Below are 21,295 nucleotides of genomic sequence, written 5' to 3'. Positions count from 1 at the left end.
GGCACGAAGCCCGCAGTGCGCAGTTTGGCTTTCCAAAGGCCGCAGGCAGGCCTGTTTTTGCCTCCTTATCGCCCAGACAAAACTCCACTCATGTCCGCTGTTTGCTCAGTCCAGCAGAAGCCAGGCCGGTCAATGATTTTTCAAACTGATCTTACAGGGAACACAAAAACATTTACTTTGTTCTTGGATTAGTACCGGGCTCTCTTGTACTGGTGCTCTCTTAAAAATAAAGATCATTAAAGCTGCACTATGTTTTTTTTTATTAAAGTTAAAAAAGTAGCATTACTGAGGAGAATAAAAACAGTTAGTATAGGTTAGTATAGGTTGGTATATGGTGAGCATGCAATGACCATTAACAGTCAGGAATCAGAAGTGGGGGTCGGGATGCATTGGGGGTTTTTATGCATTAACGTCACACATACAGGCTGAAAAAAGATGGTCCGTCTTGGTGTTTAGGTCTCAAATGATTTCAAGATCAACATTATACTGATGAAGATATGATGGGCCTGAATTTCAGTGCGGGACTTCCGCTCTGGACAGCACACTTGGCGCGCTCTCCCTCCCTCTATCTACGAGCCTATGAGCGCCCTCTGCTGCTGCAGCACCTCTCGCTAACATTTACAGACAAACATGGACCGCTGGCTAAAACGGAAATCTACATCATCAGAAGTGGAACCTGTTCAGAAAAAACACCGGCACCTGACTGTAATCGGATTTCTGCAGTTATCTGATTATTCAGATGGTCATGTAAACAGCACACTCTGATTGCTTAGTTCGGAGAAAGGTCTAGAAACCCGATTGAGAAATCCGATAAAGAGAGCTGGATTTTAGCTCATTAATCAGATTTCTTAGTGCATGTAAACTCTTACTCTGATTTCTTTCGGATTTCTAAGTCTGCGCATGCGCGAAAACAGACAGCAGTACCGGAAATAAGCGAGCAGGGTTGCCGCGAGACGCGGCAAAACACTTTTGGAGCGAAGCTGAGACCAACTACATGCTTGACGAAAACAAGGATTTAAATATTCTTCGTCTTCTAGATGATGTATGTTCATATTTTCAGGTAAAGTGACGTGATGTTTTAAAAAAAAAGCGGCAGCATGAGGTTTGAGTTTTACATTACGTTTACGTCACGTCTTCTTCTGTGAGTTTACTGGCTGGTTGCAAACCAGACATCTGATTACTGTCCGACTCATGTAGACCCGGAGTTTTACATTATCTGATTACTCAAGTGCATGTAAACGCGTTAATCAGATTACTGACAAAAACTGATTTTCTGCAGTTAGCAGATTAATAAGTGCATGTAAACACAACCATTATTATCTATTCCAGTATTCTCTTAAAAGTAAACTTTCCTAAATGGAACCTTTAGGTTCTTTAAACTTAAAAAAAAAACAACTGCATGTTTCATTATAAAGAGAGGAAAATCGGTCCCATTTAACTGGATTTAGTGCAACACAGTTTGCCAAATATTTAATAAAAATCACTGTATTAACAGTTCTTGATAGTATTTTTGAAAAGGTAGCACTACTGGTTCTTTTTTATCTAAATGTATCAGATGTCTGAAAAAAATAAATATCGTGACATACTGTGTATCGTGAAAATCTCTCGAAGTATCACGATTCCATATTCTTTCCATATCGCCCACCTCTAATTGGTAGATGATAAGGATCATATCCACAATCATTTCACATTCCATAAAATAGTGACGTCCTATTTGGTTCACTGGTAGAAATACACATGTACGGCTCCCTATAGAGCTATTTTAAGAAAATAAAACAAAACAGTCTTTTTAAAAAGCTACAGCGCTCTGGAAAAGGATGGTTCTTCAAAGGTTCTTTAGTAAAGACAATGGTCTATTTAGAACCATGAACATTCAAAGAATCATCTTCACGCTTAAATGGTTCTTTGGATGGTGAAATTTTTTTCAGATTGATGGAGAATGTGAAAAAGGTTCTATATAGCACCAAAAGGGGTTCTTCTATTGTATATAAGCTTGACATCGTAACAATAGCAGGATCCAAAACAATTTTGGTGCTATACAGAAGCATATACAACACATTCTCCATCAATCTGGAGAGCCATTTTACCATGCAAAGAACCACTTAAGCATGAAAAGGTTCTATGCAGGACTCATAGTTCTAAACAGAACCATTCCCTTTACTAAAGAACCCTTATAGAACCCTCCTTTTTAAGAGTTTATGTCAGGTTGTAAAGCATTAGGAAGCACAGACTCATTAACTCTGAGTCATGTAAACCTCATCAGTGAAAACTGTGATAATGTAATATCACGACAGGGATTTTATCAGTGCTGCCCAGCACTAAGTCCAGTCACTTCTTTTATCTGACCAGAATTCCAGCAGGCCTAATTTTAGCTTGGAGAGACAATTAAAGGCTCCCTCCAGTCTGAGGGTGCAGAGATCCTAATGGAACAGAATCAAACTTGATGGCAGATCCATAAAAATGCTGCGGTCTGGTTTTATTCTGAGCAGATGGCTCAAACGTTCGCATGTGTAGAGTTCAGGATGTTTAGCCTGATTAACAGCGGTGGTCCGGGTTCTGGACAGGATGCTCATTCATTTAAACACGCTGCACCTTCCAGAGCCCAATCCACTCAGGTGTGGTCACTTCTGTACACTTCTAATGAAAGGGTCTGTGTCCATGCTCATCATTACATCCTTAGCATTACCTTCAGCACAGTGGAACAACAATCCCATAAATCTTGAATTAGATTTACTTCTCAACTAACTAAACAATGAATAAATAAATAAATAAATAAACATGTTATAATGTAGTAAATGTTCAATAATAAAAATATGTAAAATATGTCAGTAAATAGTGGCTATTTTTTACCGTTAAAATTAATTACTAGTACTATTGTTATTATAACTATTAGCTCCTACTATTACCATCCATTTTAATAAATGAATAAATAAAATCATAAATATACTTAATAATAAAACAAAAATAGGGAAAAAAATGTGTACAAGTGTTGATAGTAAAAATAGTTGCCATTCACTGTTAATATTAATTACTTGTACTATTAACAATGTTTTAATTATTAACTTGCTATTTGTTGTAATAATAACAATTATAATAACAACAATGTGCAATTCCTGCTTTTATTAGCACTATTACTGATTATTATAGTTACTGCCGCTTACTATTAATAATGCATAATTATAAAACAAAACACAAAATTTAAATGAGTGAGGATGCTAATAATAATAACAATAACTATTATTTACTATTAATATTATTTCTTACTACTAGTATTACTCATTAGCTCTCACTATTATTAAGGCTTTTAATAAGAATGAGAAAAATCATAAGTGAAAACAAATATAAATACATAAATGGAACCTTTAGGTTCTTTAAACTTAAAAAAACAAGTGCATGTTTCATTATAAAGAGAGCAAAATTGGTCCCATTGAACTGGATTTAGTGCAAGACAGTTTGCCAAATATTTAATAAAAATTACTGTATTAACAGTTCTTGACAGTATTTTGGAAAAGGTAGCACTACTGTTTTTTTTTATCTGTTCAAACGTATCAGATGTCTGAAAAAAATAAATATTGTGACATATTGTGTATCGTGAAAATCCATATTCGTTCCATATCGCCCACCTCTAATTGGTAGATGATAAGGATCATATCCACAATCATTTCAGACTCCATAAAATAGTGACGTCCTATTTGGTTCACTGGTAGAAATATACATGTACAGCTCCCTTTAGAGCTATTTTAAGAAAATAAAACAAAAGTCTTTTTAAAAAGCTACAGCGCTCTGGAAAAGGATGGTTCTTCAAAGGTTCTTTAGTAAAGACAGAAGTCTATTTAGAACCATGAACGTTCAAAGAATCATCTGCATGCTTAAATGGTTCTTTGGATGGTGAAATGGCCCTGAGATGGACTGGCGACCTGTCCAGGGTGTATCCTGCCTTCCGCCCAATGACAGCTAGGATAGGCTCCAGCACCCCACCGCAACCCAGAAGGATAAGCGGTTTAGATGATGTGTGTGTGTGTGGATGGTGAAATGTTTTTTCAGACTGATGGAGAATGTGTTGTATATGGTTATACAGAACCTTTTTAAAAAGGTTCTGTATAACCATATACAAGGTATATATATATATATATATATATATATATATATATATATATATATATACACACACATATATATATATATACACACACTACATGAAAAATGCACACAGAGTTACTCAGGGCTGGTGGGCTCCCAACCCCTGCAGCCCCTGCGGCATCATGAGCAGCTTATTAGCTGTAAGCACAGAACAACATAGAGCTGCTTTCCGATTTTAGATCATCTCCTCAGCGCTGAGCTCAGATTAGAACTCAGGCTTTTCTCCTCAAACGTGTCTAACGGTGTGAGCTGAGCCTCTCAGGGCGCCTGAGTTTCAGCAGGTCAGGTTTACAGAGACCAGAGACTGACCAGAGGGCCTGAAAACGGGCGTGTACAACACATCTCCCTCTCTCTGTCTCTTTCTCTGTCTCTCTCTCTCTTTCTCTACAACACCTCTCCATCTCTCTCTCTTTACAACACATCTCTCCATATCTCTCTCTCTCTCCCTCCCACTCTCTTTACAACCCATCTCTCTCTCTCTCGCTCTTTCTCCACAACCCATCTCATTCTTCCTCTCTCTCCCTCTTTTTAAACCCCATCTCTCTTTCTCTGTCTTCACAATCCCTTTCTCTCTCTCCCTCTCTTTACAATCCATCTCTTTCTCTATCTTCCTCTCTTTACAACCCATCTCTTTCTTTCTCTCTCTGTCTTCACAATCCCTCTTTCTCTTTCTCCCTCTTTACAATCCATCTCTCTTCCTCTCTCTCCCTCTTTACAACCCATCTCTCTTCCTCTCTCTCTCCCTCTTTACAACCCACCTCTTTCTATCTCTCTCCCTTTTTACAACCCACCTCTTTCTATCTCTCTCCCTCTTTACAACTCATCTATTTCTCTCTCTTCCTTTTTTATAACCCATCTCTTTGTCTCCCTCTTTACAACCCATCTTTCTCTCTCTCCCTCTGTATGACCCTCTCTTTCTCTCTCTCTCTTCACAACCATCCTTCTTTCTCCCTCTCTTTACGACTCACTCTTTCTCTCTCTCTCTTTACAACACATATTTCCCTCTATCTCACTTTCTCTTTTTCTCTCTCGCTTTTACAACACATCTCTCCATCTCTTTCTCTCTCTCTCTCTTTACAACCCATCTTTTTCTCGTTCTCTTTCCCTCTTTTTTTACAACCCATCTCACTCTTCCTCTATACAACCATCTATTTCTCTCTCTCTTGACGACACATCTTTCTTTTTCTTTCTCTTTCTCTCTTTACGACCCAGCTTTTCTCTCTCCCTCTCTTTATAACCCATCCCTCTCTTTCTATCTCCCTCTCTCTCTTTACAACCCATCTCTTTCTCTCTCGCCCTCTCTTTATAACCCATCTTTCTATCTCCCTCTCTCTTTACAACCAATCTCTTTCTCTCTCTCTCTTTTGCCCTCTCTTTATAACCCATCTCTCTTTCTCTCTCTCTCTCTCTCACCCTCTCTTTATAACCCATCTCTCTCTTTCTCTCTCTGTCTCTCTTTACAACCCATCTCTTTCTCTCTCTCTCTCTTTCTCGCCCTCTCTTTATAACCCATCCCTCTCTTTCCTCTCCCTCTCTTTCTCTCTCCCTCTATCTCTCTCTCTTATACTCTCCTCTTCAACGGATGTCAGAAGGCTAATTGACCCTGTCTGGGCAAAAAAGGGGGAAAGTGAGAGAAGAGAGCAGCAGTTCAGTCCAAACGCATGCACTGGTGCGCTCACGTGAACTCATACATCGGTGCGCTTCACGCGCGGAGAGAAACAGGTTGCAGCACGAGGCTGAAGTTCGAATTGTTCGTTCCACCTTAAATACTGCAGCAGGTACACTCTGGCGCCAGAATCTAACAGCAGCGCCATTTAAGGTGGAACGGACAGTTGGAATAAGAAGCTGCCGAATACAGCCGCTCACTTCAGCCTCGCGCCTCCAACAGCATCAACAGTTGTTTCTGATGGTCTCTGATCGCTTCAGCCGCCGCGCAACTCGAGAACAAACAAACAAACAAACAAACAGTCGAAGTAGCTTTGATGAAGCAGAGCAGGTAGCGGGTTACTTACATGCCTCAGCTCTTGTGTGCGGTCCTTCATGTTTCAAACTACAAAGCCCCCTTTCGCAAACCCCCCCAAAAAACTACAAGCTCCTGCGAGTCAGTCCACTCAGAAAAGCCCACAGAGGCGCGAGCGCGCATCCCTCTCTAGAAGAGCTTTTTTTCTCTCCGTCTCCCCCTCCCTCCTTTCCTCCAGCTCGAGTTTTTGTGAAGGTGGGGGGGAGAAGGTGGGTCCGTCCACACACAATGGATGTATGACGCGTTTGATAGTGATAAGGAGTTCGATTCAGTTCACAGAACCGATTCTTTCGAACGGCGACTCGGTGAATCGAGTCTTCCGATTCATTGACTCAATGGCAGCTTTAATTGTTCGCGTCCCCTGATGGTTCTGCTTTCTAAAGGGAATTGGCTTAATAGCTACCATTGGAGACCACTAGTTTCCTGAAAGGCACTTATTAGGAAACCTTCAAATGCATCTGGAATCGAAACATCTGTTGAACCATTAGAGTCCTTCACACTGAGATATCAACCCATCAGGACAACACAGAATATCAGTGACTATTGGACACCGCCAGGAACCAACAGACACTTTCGATGGTTTCTATGATTTTTTTTTCAGCTGAGTTAGTAAATAAAGATTAAATGATGATTCGTGTGTTTGATTCGCATCCAGTCGATATGCAATGATGCTCAATTCAGAGAAAACGTACCGTGATTATTGATTGCAGATAAAAATGATTTTAAATCTGATTTTTTTTTGGTAAATCATTTACACACAGCAAAATATGGTAAATAAACCACGTCTCAGGGTTTTCTAGTTGAATTTGCTGTATTTATTTTAAAGCTAGGACTCTAGTCAAGGGCTTTTAGTGGTTCCTAGGGGACAGGGGTCAGCAACATGCGGCTCTTTTACTGCCCTCTTGCGGCTCCACAGCATCTGTAGGTAAAAATAATATAATCCTCCTTTACAGTAAAATAAAGCTCTGCTGATCGTTCAACACAGTTTAACAATAAATGGTCTTAAACGCTGGAGTTAATGTAGAACTGCTAATTCACCCTTCAATCCTGAAGATCAGCGCGCAGACTGCTGGTCACCATAGCAACAGAGACAACAATCTTGCCTAGCTAACGAAACGACAAAGAGAGAGATTTAGGACGAACATCAGTCATTTGGACATGAATGAACTTATTTGCATGTATAATCACTCCAGCTGGTTTCCTGATACGTTTAATCTGCATTGAGAAACTTTCAAACATCAAAAAGTTGCGAGGCTGAAGTCTCTCATTCGCCAGCTTCTTGTTTGAATTCTCTCAGACCACCTTAAATGGTGCCGCAGTAACATTCTGGCGTCTCAGGCACCATTTAAGGTTGAACGGGAAAATTAGAACAAGAAGCTGGCGAATGAGAAGCGACTTCAGCCTCATAAAAAGTTGAGAGAAAAACGTTGAGAGACATTTTACAAGAAACTGTTCTACTTTTGCGGAAAAGTTTCCTGCTGGAGATGCGAGAAAAGTGGCTATAGCTGTGCTAAAGATTAAAGCAGAGCAAAGTGAGTCTGTGTTTTTGTTTATATTATCTTTTTATCCTATACTAGTACATTAACTCATACTGAGGCATATTTACAGCCAAGACGGTGAAATGGACATACAATTTTGTGGCTCCCAAGGTGGTCTGACTTTTGTTGAAAGGACAAAATGACTCTTCTTAACATTTGTGTTGCCACCTTCTGCTCTAGGACAAAGCGAAAACGGGAGGGAGACTGTGCTTGTTCAGTATTATATGCTCCTGAGCTCCTAATACTCTGCCCTTAGACATTAGACTCGCTGAGTCTAATGAGATGCTTAAAAAAGGCTTAAGACGTCTCTGTTTGCCTTTGAGGTTAGACACAGCTAACGTTCTCTGTGTTGTTCGTGGATGAAGCTGTTCTGTCTCTGTCTTTGCTTGTTTTGTTTATTATTTTAAATGTCTAAGCATTAAACTGAAGTCTCATAAATGTCTATGCATAAAAAAGCTGTTTCTGTCATTAAGTATCTGAAATATTTAAGAATGATAGAAAACTGAAATGTGTTGTCAACATTTTGTTTACTACGCATGTCTAATGTCTTGGGTCATGTAGGCCTATTATGATATGCAAATATAACAATAATAATAATAATAATAATAATAATTATAATTATAACACCACACACACACACACACACACACACACACACACATATCTACGCCACTTGTCCTTCTGGGTCGCGGGGTTGCTGGAGCCTATCCCAGCGGTCATTGGGTGGAAGGCAGAACACTCCCTGGAAAGGTCACCAGTCAATAATAATAATACTAATAATATTAATAATTATAATATTATAATAATAGTAATGCCACCACTACAACTACTACTACGTTTTAAATGTTATTTTAGTTATTTTGTCATTACTATCATTGTTTTAGTGTTGCTTACTCCACTTCATCTTTTTGTTCATACACTGCTCAGCAGTTCTTACTTTTATTACTCAATTTAATTTTTTTAATACTAATCTGCTCAATAGTTTTAACTAGATTTCCTGATTTGTCTTAATGTTTCCTAATTTTTACTTTTATGTACTGTTTTGATCATTTCTTAGTAATATTTTGTTTCCTTTGCTATACTTTTCCTATCACAAATGGATATTTATTCTTTTCAATCCCTCCTTTTTGTGTAATGCTCGGCTACATGGTGAATGAGTGTCACCCTCAAAGTGCTCTGAGTTTAAATAAAGGCTTATTGACTGAATAACAACAACAAATCTACATTAATATGAACTGTAACACAGATAGCTGATATTGTGTGAGTTGGGGGGCGTTGATTAATCAACACTGGAGTCTAATATTATATAGTATATAATGTTACAATGTGGTATTTCATGTTTTGACTTTATGAAGTTAGATTGTGAGGCGTGATTCGAATCTTTTGGGGTATGTGATCAATTCCTGTGTTCGATTCAAACGGACTCGGTGAATCGGTTCAGCACGATTTACAGAAAAGAACGGTTCAAATGAAAGATTCATTCACGAGTCATGCATCGTTATCGTTAAACGGCTCAGAGTTGGTCATGATGAACCGAGCGGACAAACTCGTAAAGCAGAGGCTCGTGTGAACACAGGATAAAACAGTTCGTAAAGGTTTAAAAAAATTCCAAACGACCGAGCAACACCGAGAATATCAGCCGGCACAGCGGAGCGATAACGCCCAGTCCGAGCTCATGATTCTCGGCCTGCTTGGAGGGCGGCGCCCTCTGGTGGACATCAGCGGGAACGCGCTGAAGAAAGAAATGTAAACTTTCTTCCGCTCCATTTTTGTCATTCACAACATTTCCTTTGCTGATTCTTTTGCTTTTGTTTTATTTGATTCAGTTCTGTTGGTGACAGCACCAGGACTGCTGTTGCTGTTGCTCACACCCCTCACTTTAGAGCTTAGGCATTTTATTTTATATCCAAAAAGAAGATGGTACATAAACTTTAGTTACTGTCATAAATGCCGTTTGGTATCTACTTTAAGTTATACTTGAATTTTTATTTAATTATAATTACAAATACAAATTTCACATACTAGTCTTTGAGTCATTAATAGGGCTGGTATCAATACCTTTACAATATCGACCAAATTATTTAAATAATACAGAGTGTCAGGAAAAAAATACATGACATAAATACCAGATTTTAATACCTTGGCATTCATCAGTCTCTGTGAGCCAATAAGCTATCTTGTTTCAAAACCTGGCCTGCTGATTGGCCGTCTAAATTACAGTCCACACACATGCTGTTAACATCACCACTCCTGCATTAATCTAAAAACCAATGTGGTCAGTAAAAAAATCCATTCATACACTATGGTTTAAGCCACACCCTCTTTCAGATCATAATCTAAAAGAAGGTATGGGGGGAAAAATTCAGGAAACAACATTGAAATCAAGATATGGGTATCGGTATCAATACCCAGCCTTAATTATTAATAACAGCATTAATTGTATTTTTGGGGTGAAGCATAAACAGTTTAGCTAAACAAAACTTTAGGAAACGCAATTTGGAAACAATCAGATGAGCTGAGATTTTAATATTTGCAGCCAAATGTACAGAACCATGGTGTCCATAGCTTCTTAATGTACTATTAACATCAAATTAAAACAGCTCTTCTAATCAGTTTAGCTTTCATCCTGTCTCAGGATATTGTGATGCAATAAAACTATCTTCAGAAAACTGTATTTCCATCCAAGACTGCATTAAGAAGACTTGATGCTTCTTAAAAGGGGAAATTGATAAGTCAGTAATGTCAGGCATTCACGTATTTCATATTTCGTCACATCGTGGGCTTTCAGCTGAGCAAAATAAGTCCACAGTGTTGAAGTGTGCAGGGCCAGGCTTTTTGTGTAGTCCATTCAGAAAGTCCACCTGACCAGGCCAAGAGCCAGTCCTGCAGTGGGTCTTGAGTTGGGGGCTTCAGAAGCGAGGCCTCCTCTGGCGACCTGTGTACTTTGTGTCCGCCCTTACCCCCCTAAAAACAAACAAACAGCAATAAGCATTGTCCACATGCCACAGTGTACTAAATACTACACAAAACTACCCAAACCTACACAAAGTGCATCGTTATATGGATGATTCTACTAAACAGGTTCAAAGTCAGAGTTGAAACACATTTTGGACTTTGGACCAACTTGAACTTCAGACTAACATTTTTCTTTGAACATTCCATTTTGTCACTACCAACACAATCATAACACTACTGAAACTTTCTCAAATGTTTCAGTAGTGAGTGTTTTCGGTATGGACAATTTTAGCTCATTTTGAGCTCAAAAATGCAGCAAACGGAGCTTAAAACAGTTACACACACACAAACTCATCACTAAAACACAGAAAGTCTACTGAACTGAAGAAAATGTGTGCTTTCGTAAATGACAATTCTTAATGTTCCGCACTGATTTTTAGACTTTTGGACACGTTTACTTCAAAACTGTGGGATCTAACTGCTCACTATGTGGCCATGAGGGACAGGGTTGCAGCCTCACTTCCTCCTCTAAAATGCAGGGGCGTGGCTAAAACAAGGCTCCGCCTATGGACAAACTGTTTCGGTAGTGACATGAAAACATGGGAAAGCATTTTTAAAATAAAGTTTTTTTATTTAAAAAATTGTAAAAATTCATTTAAAAATTAATTTTAAAATGTAGCTAATAAAATCTAAATCTTTCAAGTTTACTTTAAAAGAAATCAAAATAATCTTTGAAAAAATACCAAAAAAGTATGTATTATTTTCACAAGTGTAAATTTGGTGTTCAGGATTTGGGACAAACACCTCCCAACAGAAAGCACCCTATAAATGATGATAATGTATATATTTAGCTTATTGCTATCTCCATTAATGTGCTGGGTTTAAAGAGATCACAACATAACCTTTGTGAATATCTTAGCTCTGAATTCTTGAAAAAATGTATTTACTTATTTATTTGTACTGCAGGACCACAGTTTGAACTGATCTGACAGAGCAGTCCATATAACAACACTGCAGAATAGGGATAAAATATCTGAAGGGGCAGCTTTCTCAGCTCAAACGTCCTCCTCATAAGTCATGATGACCTGTTTGTTGCTCTAACATTCAGTGGCTTAAAGATTTGCCTGGTTTATTTAATGTAAACATGGTTTCTAGAATCCATATTTGTTTTTAAATCTGCCTGCATTCATAAACATGTACATCTTTTTCCAGTTTATTTTTGATTCAAAATTATTTTAAATGTACTTCTACATCCTTCTAAATTTCCCTTTATGCTACTCAATTTCCCAGTCTCGTAAAAGAGTTACAGAGCCCGCATGGGAAAAATCTGACAGCCAAACAGTAAATAAGGGAGGCGGGACTTGTCAGAAGTTTGTGAACAGTCAGCTGCAATAAGCCCAGAACGTCTGATGCTGGACAGCAAACAATAAAAACACTATGATTGGTTAGAGGGCTAATTTGAATACTGCAGCCTTCTTTGATATTTAGCACTGGAAAGGCCACAAAAATCACAAAATGACATATTGTGCAGCTTTACTGTGAGATCATCAACTGGGGTATTTCTGACCACAAAGCGCTCAGATAAACACTAAGATACATACTTTCCCTGCCTTCGCCGCCTCTCCTTCTTCTCCAGGATCCAGTCTTTGCTCTTCTTCACTGACTTGCCTTTCATATTTTTGAAGCGAGACCTGGTTTTGGTGAAGATAGAAACATACAACGTTTATTCCACTTGTATCTCTTCCAGAACAAGAAGCAGCTTTAAGCTTGTATTTCATCACACCAGACATTAAAAAAAAACATATCCTATATTTGTCTTGTATTTTATTTTTCACCCTGTAGTCCACTTATGATGTTTCTGTGGTTTTATGTACCAAAAATAGCCACAATTATTTTTTTCATGACCATTTTTAACCACGTTTTCCATCATTTGTTACTGTCCCTTTAAGAAAGCTATGTGTAAATGAGCTCTGCTCTGATAGGTGATTATTGCAATACTTTATTGCTCTGAGTTTGCAATAAAATTACTGATTGGAAAAAAATGTATTTGTATTATTATACAGCACCTTATTACTTGTAATAGAGGAAAAGCTTTCAAAGCATTGAATATTTTTGTAAAGCACTGTATTTTTCAATATACAGTCATATGCGAAAGTTTGAACATCCCTGGTCAAATGACACATTTTGTTTCTAAGTCAAAATAAGTGAACACATCCTCTACAGAGAACACATTTCAATATTGGAAAAATATTGGACATGTTGGAAAAAATAAAATATAAAATGTGCCATAACTTTTGCCAGGCCACATTCTATGTTTCCAGTATGTAAAAATCATCAAATAAACAGTAACTGTGTGTTAAAATGCAGGAGCGTGTTCTCTGTGGAGGATGTGTCACTTATTTTCACTTCATCAACAGACTGTGGAATTTGACTGAATATGGATCTATTTGAATGTCAGAGGGAGGAAAAACTGTCAAGACGAAGCTGCAGCCAGACAGAACTACTGCCCTCTGTTTCTGTTGGTCTGTGTCCATACAGAACAGGAACTCCTTAAACCCTGCACTGATTCATGGACAAGACCTGTGACTGAAGATGACATATTATAACATGTAAATTATTGATTAAATTATGAAATAATTTAACTTGACGATACATTGTAATATGACGATTAATCTAATTATACTGCAATGTGGATATACAGTACCATGCTTTCACCCTGAGAACACCCTCCAAGTTATTTCATTTAATATCCCTTAAGTGCAAGTTATTCATTTTTATCAGCGTCAGGAAATAAAGCTAAAACTACCAACACAGATTAATATATACAGAGATTTTCACTATTTGGGTCATTCTACAGAAACCTCCACTTTTCTATCTCTCCATAGGTGTCACTGGCGTTAGTGATCCTCATTGGTGTTACACATAAGAAAGGAAACACCAGAGACATTTTTAATGAAAAATGCATTTTACAAAATGGCTGCTACAGAGTATTAAACCACATGTTGTCAATCATGAAATATCCACTAAAATATGTAATTTAATCCATTTTTATTCTATTTTTTCACAGTTACTTCAGAATAAAGTAGGTCACACCAGTGACTTCAGCTAAAAGCTTCATATGAAATCATGAGTTAAATGAGAAAATCTCTGATAACTGAAAGACTCAGTGGACTCACCATGTGCTTTTCTTCATAGATCCTCAGAAAACAGGTAAAAGGAAGTTGTGATGTCATCAGTGTGATTTTTATTTCAAAATAAGATTTTTTGTTAAGCAGTAACACCAGTGACACGACTCCTGGGGACCACAGCTTTCATTATATATTCTATAATATTTATTTGGTATTTGTTTCCTTTATGTCATTTAAATCATAGACTTCATAGACGTGTAAAGATTATTACAGTTAAAATTGCAGAAAAACATGTTTTTTTCTTTAAAATATGGCCTCAGCCTTTACACGACTGTGAGGACAAGCACTTCTGTGGTGCTTGGAATTCTAGATAATTGATTTAAAAACCAATATCACTAAATTCATAAATCAAGAAGGTGTAATTGTTAAAATAACTTATTGTAAATAAATTGTAACCCTAATATGTTTTTAAGTGTAATATACATCTCTAACTAGGGACACAAAAATGGACGTTTCTGTAGAATGACCCATTTAGTGTATTCACTCTTTACCTGTTTTATAGCTTCCATTCTTTTCAGGAGACTCACTTCCAGTTTCTCAAAGAAATTTGCAGACACATCTCCAAAGTTCAGTCTTAGAAGTTGGTTACATTTTCTACTTCTTACGACCCAAATAATCCCAATTACAAATTTAGACTTATCAGTCCATAAAATCTCACTCCACATCTCAGGAGTCCAGTGTCAGTGTTTTAGTGTAATTGTTCTTTTTTTTTATCTATTTCCTTTTCTCAGTGAGGTTCTTCTTGACAGCTACACATCCTTTCAGACCCACAGCGCTGAGTCGTCTTCTCACAGTGGAAGGATGGACAGAAACACCTGTGGATGTTTTCAGATCTGAAGCAGCTTGATTTTCTCCTCTCTCTCAAAGATGAAAGCTTTAAGTGCTGTTTATCAGACGGGGGCAGTTTCGGTGTCGACCAGGTCTTCCAGGTGGTTGTTAGGAGTCTCATTTTCTCTTGATAATTTTTAATCTTAATCGATCACTTTTAATCATTTAGAACTCCAGTTTTAGAAACTTTACACTTATTTTCCTTTGACTTCCTTCTTCCTTATGCATGCGGATTCGCTTATATGTAATCTCCTCAAAATCACCTCCCTTAGCCATTTTAGATGCACAAGAAAGTTTGGGAATAGCCTTTGATGGGAAGGAAGGAAGAGTTAAAGTGGCAGCAGGTGATCCACTGCTTAGTTTAATGCTTATGTGTTAACATCTCAATTATAACTTAAGTCAAGTCAGTTTGAACACACAGTCCTGCTTCACAACTACAGCTCCTTACCTCTGTCCTGTGAACTGAACTTGATTTGGAACATTTCTGTCAACAGTCTCTGACCCCAAACCCTGAAATAAAGCAAAAAAACCACAGATATCAGGGTTTACAGCTGCATCTCAGGAAAACCTTTGCATCATGTATATTTATTTCCACAGGTCCTACCTTAGGCAAGACGCCAGACACGCCAGCAAACAGGCACAGGAAGAATCTTCGAGAAGAAAAGACGTGATTAGCTTATTCCAAGTTCACTATATGAGCAGTAAGTTTACCGTTTGGCTCTTGTGTATGAATTAGCTGCAGTAATATACTGGACACTCACTTTTTGGCTTTGCTGCTGTTGGGATAGTCCACCACCATGCCGCCTGTGAAGCCTGCCCTCATAGCCTGGGCAGTGATCAACTCCAGCTGAAGGAAGAAGCCAAAGTTAACCCTGGTTACTGAATATGGGCAGCAAATTGTTTTAGTATCCAAAGGACTAGAAAACGATTGCTTGGAAATGAGGAGTATAAATGCACAGACTTTGGAAAATTGTATTATTAGAAAAGATTAAAATCAAATATAACAACAACAACAACAACAACAACAACAACAACATTAAATCAAGTATGCATTAATTGTTGGCCAAAACAAGTTTTTTCTTTCAATTACAAAATAAAATAGAAGTTTCAAATCAAGTTAGGAAGAAGTTTGACTTTTCATGATGCACTGAATTATACATAATTCAATACATCTCAAATTTTGCTGTCAGAATTATTCCAGGAGTGTACTTCAAACTGACCATTGGTGATTAGAACCCATTAGAACAAACAACACATTGATTAGGACCAATCACAGTCAGGGAGAGGGCTCGGAACAAACAATGTGGTGATTAGGACCAATCACAGTCAGGGAGATGTCTAAGAACAAACAGTGTGGTGATTAGGACCAATCACAGTCAGGGGGAGGTCTTAGAACAAACAAACCAGTGATTTGGACCAATCACAGTCGGGGGGAGATCTTAGAACAAACAAACCAGTGATTTGGACCAATCACAGTCAGGGGGAAGTCTTAGAACAAACAATGTGGTGATTAGGACCAATCACAGTCAGAGGGAGGTCTTAGAACAAACAAAGCAGTGATTTGAACCAATCACAGTCAGGGGGAGGTCTTAGAACAAACAAACCAGTGATTTGGACCAATCACAGTCAGGGGGAAGTCTCAGAACAAACAAAGCAGTGATTTGGACCAATCACAGTCAGGGGGAGGTCTTAGAACAATCATTTCACTATGATATTTTGGAAAAGATGATGTTTTTCCTCTGAAACACATTCCTTTGAAGTACACTGCTGGCTTTAGGGTTCCACCTGGGACAGAGCCTAGCACTCAGTGACAGAGCCAATCAGGTTACATCAGTCAGCTCACCTGTTCTGAATTTTCAGGATAAATCTGGAAGACGGCACGAGCACCTCTTGCCTAAAAATACATTGATGAAATAAATCACTGGAACATTATAGCCCCACTAAATCCTAAAATATAAACATTTTAATGTGTACTGTGCAGGCTGTCAGTCACCAGGGAGGAGTAGAGTGAGCTAAAGAAGGCGTGGAGCCTCTTGGGAGGACTGTGGGTTCTCTTATCTGCGTTACACAGCCACTGGAGCGCTGAGATACTGAGGACAGCAACAATAGTCACAATTTTAATATATATATATTTTTTCAGAACTCACAAATCAGGCTGTCACTATCAATTATACTAGCAATTATGTAATCTACTGATAATTTTTTATTAATCAAGCAATTAGTCTTTTAAAAAGGCCTAAAATTACAATGGGCTTCACTAAACAATAACAAATTAGAGGACCATTTACAAGATTGCAACATGCTCGTTATTGCAATATAAAATATTTAAATAATGCATTATCATCATGCAAATGAGTAACTGCAGATTCACTGCGAAGGTCATTTTTAATCAATATTTTTTAGTTGTATTTAATCCTAACAGCCCAAATGTATTGCATACATGGTAAAATTACATGCTCTCAATCTCTCTTTACCTGATACATCCATCAAATGTTCCAGGCCTGAACGGCACGCCTTGACCCATGTCTCCTAAAACAAGATCTCCGTCCACCTCCCTGTCTAAAGCAACGTCTTTGAGGAAAAGAGCAAACAAAATTATTTAATATGCTGTAACATTTTTGTTAATACGGATTCATATTTCCATATTGTCTATATCTGAGAGTTCATCTGTTTACAATTCTATACAGAATCGGCCTGAACAGCCAGTTCATAAAGCAGGCCGTTAAACTTGGTCAATGTGAATATTAACTCGCTTACCCAACATAGCAGTGCTGATGTCCACACCAACCCAGTAATGGCCTTCTTCTGATAAATAATCTCCACTGAGTCCAGAGCCACAGCTGAAAGGACACAAGAAGGTCAATAAACAGCAAATATGAGTGTCAATAAACACAGAACTGTACCGTTAACTCATTAACATTGCGAATTATCAAACCAATTCACTGATTATTCATGAGTTCACTCAAGTCATTCTTTGAAAACTGTAATGTTCGGTGTCTGAAGTGCACTTCTTTGGTTTTGCACTGGAGCTATGAGCCTAATAGCCTGTAGCTAACAATGTAACACTCATATTCCTCCCACCCCCTTAAGGTCATTTGTGTGGTTTTATATTCCAAATATGGTCAGAATTTATTTCTACAGTACAAAATGTTCTAGTCATTTAGGCTACATTTACACAGCAGGTAAAAGTGGCCCAAATCCGATCTTTTTCTTCATATATGACACAGATGTGTGTCAGCATGAACAGCAAAAACACGCTGAATCTGACAAATTCAATTCCAATTTGAGACGCTTTCATATGTGGTACTGAAATCCAATCTGTATCCGATCTGCAGCAATGTAGCTCAGTCTGAGCAGCCAGATTGGAATTCATGCGACTTTTATGTCAGTCCAACTCGACATTCATCATAATTTCGCGCTGCTGAGACTCAAACATTTAGGATGATGTATCTGTACAAAAAATTAGAAGAGACTTATTGCAACCGCTCCGTGTTTGAAGAGGTTTTGAGACAAATGACCAAACGCAGCTGCAGCATCAAGGAACAGTTAGAAGCCTGAAAGCGACGTTTAAAGAATCCGAGGACGCGAACCAATGAAGTCACCATAGCCGAATGACGTGCCTTTTTTATTTACAGCGAGGTTGCACACGTTCTGGGTGATGAGCCCAGCTGCCAGCCATTGGAACTTCATGGTCACTACTGCGATGCTGGCGAAGACGAAACTGAAACTGTTCATTCATAGTCATGATTGTTTACCTCAGGATGAGCCACGTGAAGCACTGTTCTATGGTGCATGTGGGTCAGTTTGGGAGCTGATCTGTTCAGACTGATGTCGCGGACAGATCACATTTAAAAGATAACGTGAACAGCCAAACAAAAAAAAATAGATTTGGTGAGAAAATCAGATTTGGGCCACTTTTACCTGCAGTGTAATTGTAGCCTTATAATCCCTCAAACCTAAACAGGCTGTTTTGGTTACTGTGCCTTTAAGACTGAAATGTATAAATGTTATGATTGTGTCTTGATACAGGACAGCCTAACTCCATTTTCTTTTCTTTTTTCTTTTCTTTTTTTTAAGATAGGTGTACAGGTCAAAGGTATAGGTCGGAGGTCTGCAACATGCGGCTCTTTTACTGCCCTGTTGCGGCTCCACAGCAGAATCATATTTGTAGGTAAAAATAAAATAATCCTCCTTTGCAGTAAAATAAAGCTCTGCTGGTCATTCAACACAGTTTAAACACTAAATGGTCTTAAACACTGGAGTTAATGTATAACTGCTAATTCACCCTTCAACCCTCATGACTGGCACACAGACTGCTGGTCTCCATAGCAACACAGATAAGAATCTCGCCTAGCTTGTAGCTAACGAAACGGCAAAAAGAAAGATTTAAGAGAAACATCGATAATTTGGAGGTGAATGGACTTATTTGCATTTATAGTCACTCCAGCTGGTTTCCTGATACGTTTAATCTGCTAAGAGAAACTGTCAAACACTAAAAAATTGCAAGGCTGAAGTTTGATTCTTGTTTGAATTTTCCCATTCCACCTTAAATGGTGCAGCAGTTACATTCTTGTGCCTCAGGCAACATTTAAGGTGGAACGGGACAATTCAAACAAGGAGCTGGCGAATGAGAAGCGACTTTAGCTTCGTAAAAGTCAAACGTTGAGAGACATTTTACTAGAAACTGTTCCATTTTTGCAGAAAAGCTTCCTGCTGGAGATGAGAGAAAAGCGGCTAAAGCTGATCTAAAGCTTAAAGCAGAGCAAAGTAAGTCTGCGTTTTTGTTTATATTTTATTTTTATCTGATGCTAACAAATCAGCACATTCTAAGACATATTTACAGACAAGATGGCAAAATGGACACAAAATGTTGTGGCTCCCAAGGTGGTTTGATTTCTGTTAAAAGGACAAATTGGCTCTTCTTAACATTTGGGTTGTTGACCCCTGGTATAGGTGTATGACATTCTGTTTCATTGATTCTTTTAAATTTGTAAGTTAGTGTGTGAATCAGTCTTTGACTAAGAAGCACTAATAATAAAACTGCACACTAACTACAACTAGACATGCAATAAACACATACCCTACATCCAGCAAATAGCACGGCTGATCTTCTGGTAAGTTCAGGAGCTCCACCGCTCTCTCTGACATCTGAGTCTGGATCTCAATCATTCGGGAGCTTTACAGGACACAAAAGGAAAACAGTGAGTTAAGCATTCCAGTGTGGGTAAAACTGATGCAATCATTAGCTCTGAGCTTTAGCACTCATGACATCTTGTATGACACTTACTTCTGAGAGTACTTCTTGGCCTCTTCTTCATTGTAGAACTGCAAAGGCAACAATGAAATTAGTAGCAGGCTCAGTCTAAGTTAGATCACCTGGGCTGATATTTTCTCTGTTGAAGCAGGAACAGCATCCACACGCCAGGGACTTTCTCAGGTAATTTTGCCTATATTAGCTTCATATGTATACACCAATCAGCCATAACGTTAAAACCATATTTTTGTATCTACAATCTGTCTATTTTATCAGCTCCATTTACCATATAGGAGCACTTTGTAGTTCTACAGTTACAGACTGTAGTCCATCTGTTTCTCTGCATACGTTGTTACCTTGTTCTTCGGTGGTCAGGACCCCTACAGGACCACCACAAAGCAGGTACTATTTGGGTGGTGGATCATTCTCAGCACTGCAGTAACAGTGATGTGGTGGTGGTGTGTTATTGTGTGTTGTGCTGGTACGAATGGATCAGACACATCAGTGCTGCTGGAGTTTTTAAACACCTCAGTGTCACTGCTGGACTGAGAACAGTCCACCAACAAAAATATCTAGCCAACAGCGTCCTTTGACCACTGATGAAGGACTAGAGGATGACCAACACAAACTGTGCAGCAGCAGATGAGCTATCGTCTCTGACTTTACCCCAACAAGGTAGGAGTGTCTAATAGAGTGGACAGTGAGTGGACACAGTGTTTAACAACGCCAGCAGCACTGCTGTGTCTGATCCACTCAGACCAGCACAACACACGATAACACACCACCACCACGTCAGTGTTACTGCAGTGCTGAGAATGATCCACCACCCAAATAGTGCCTGCCCTGTGAGGGTCCATGGTGGTCTTGACCATTGAAGAACAGGGTAACAAAGTATGCAGAGAAACAGATGGACTACAGTCTGTAACTGTAGAACTACGAAGTGCTCCTATGCGGTCAGTGGAGCTGATAAAATAGACCATGAGTGTAGAAACACAGGGGTAGTTTTGATGTTACGGCTGATCTGTTGTAGATCTTTGTGGCTGGTTAGCCTGTTAGCCACAGAGCTAACAGTTCTGAAGTGAACAGGCTCCACTCTGAATACTCACCACCTCCGGCGGTGCCATGTGCTCCGGTCTGCGACAGCTGGAAGACATGATGGTTCTGTCTACGACTCACAATGTCAGACTAATAAAGGTGAAGAAAAACAAACTCTATTAATCTGAAACACGGATCTACGAATAACAACAACACTGTTCACAGCAGGGCCACATGGACGACCAGCACGACGTCACTTCTAGGGGACGACAAAGCTCTTCTTAAAGAGACAGGAGCGATATTGACGTCTCGTTCTCAGTTATGTTTAAAACTAGGT

At 38.7% G+C, this 21,295-nt stretch overlaps 2 protein-coding genes across 7 annotated transcripts in view; both read right to left on the bottom strand.

The window, feature by feature from the left end:
• Positions 1–6,360, bottom strand: part of stx1a (syntaxin 1A (brain)) — a 164,280-nt gene extending 157,920 nt beyond the window's left edge. For 4 of the 6 annotated variants that reach the window (XR_005005918.1, XM_036556088.1, XM_036556084.1 and 1 more), the window contains exon 1: positions 6,153–6,360. Coding sequence is in view for 5 of the 6 variants with exons in the window: in XM_036556088.1 (XP_036411981.1) it covers positions 6,153–6,182 (30 nt within the window). In the remaining variant the exon portion in view is untranslated. The remainder of the gene's footprint in view (positions 1–6,152) is intronic. The other 2 variants (XM_036556087.1, XM_036556086.1) reach the window with 1 other exon arrangement.
• A 3,291-nt stretch (positions 6,361–9,651) lies between these two features.
• bud23 (BUD23 rRNA methyltransferase and ribosome maturation factor) lies at positions 9,652–21,230 on the bottom strand. Its single transcript, XM_036556689.1, has 12 exons — positions 21,030–21,230; positions 19,957–19,994; positions 19,750–19,845; positions 17,427–17,509; positions 17,144–17,240; positions 16,663–16,759; positions 16,513–16,563; positions 15,431–15,516; positions 15,274–15,319; positions 15,118–15,179; positions 12,255–12,344; positions 9,652–10,662 (listed from the first exon to the last, which is right to left on the bottom strand). Exons 1-12 carry the CDS (start codon positions 21,075–21,077, stop codon positions 10,608–10,610), a joined length of 849 nt encoding a protein of 282 aa, XP_036412582.1. The 5' UTR covers positions 21,078–21,230; the 3' UTR covers positions 9,652–10,607.
• Between the last annotated feature and the right edge of the window lie 65 nt (positions 21,231–21,295).

This window comes from Colossoma macropomum, unplaced genomic scaffold (assembly GCF_904425465.1).
Source record: "Colossoma macropomum unplaced genomic scaffold, Colossoma_macropomum, whole genome shotgun sequence".
Classification (NCBI taxonomy): Eukaryota; Metazoa; Chordata; class Actinopteri; order Characiformes; family Serrasalmidae; genus Colossoma; species Colossoma macropomum.
The sequence above is the reverse complement of the archived record's forward strand: the minus strand, read 5'-3'. Positions and strand labels throughout refer to the sequence as shown.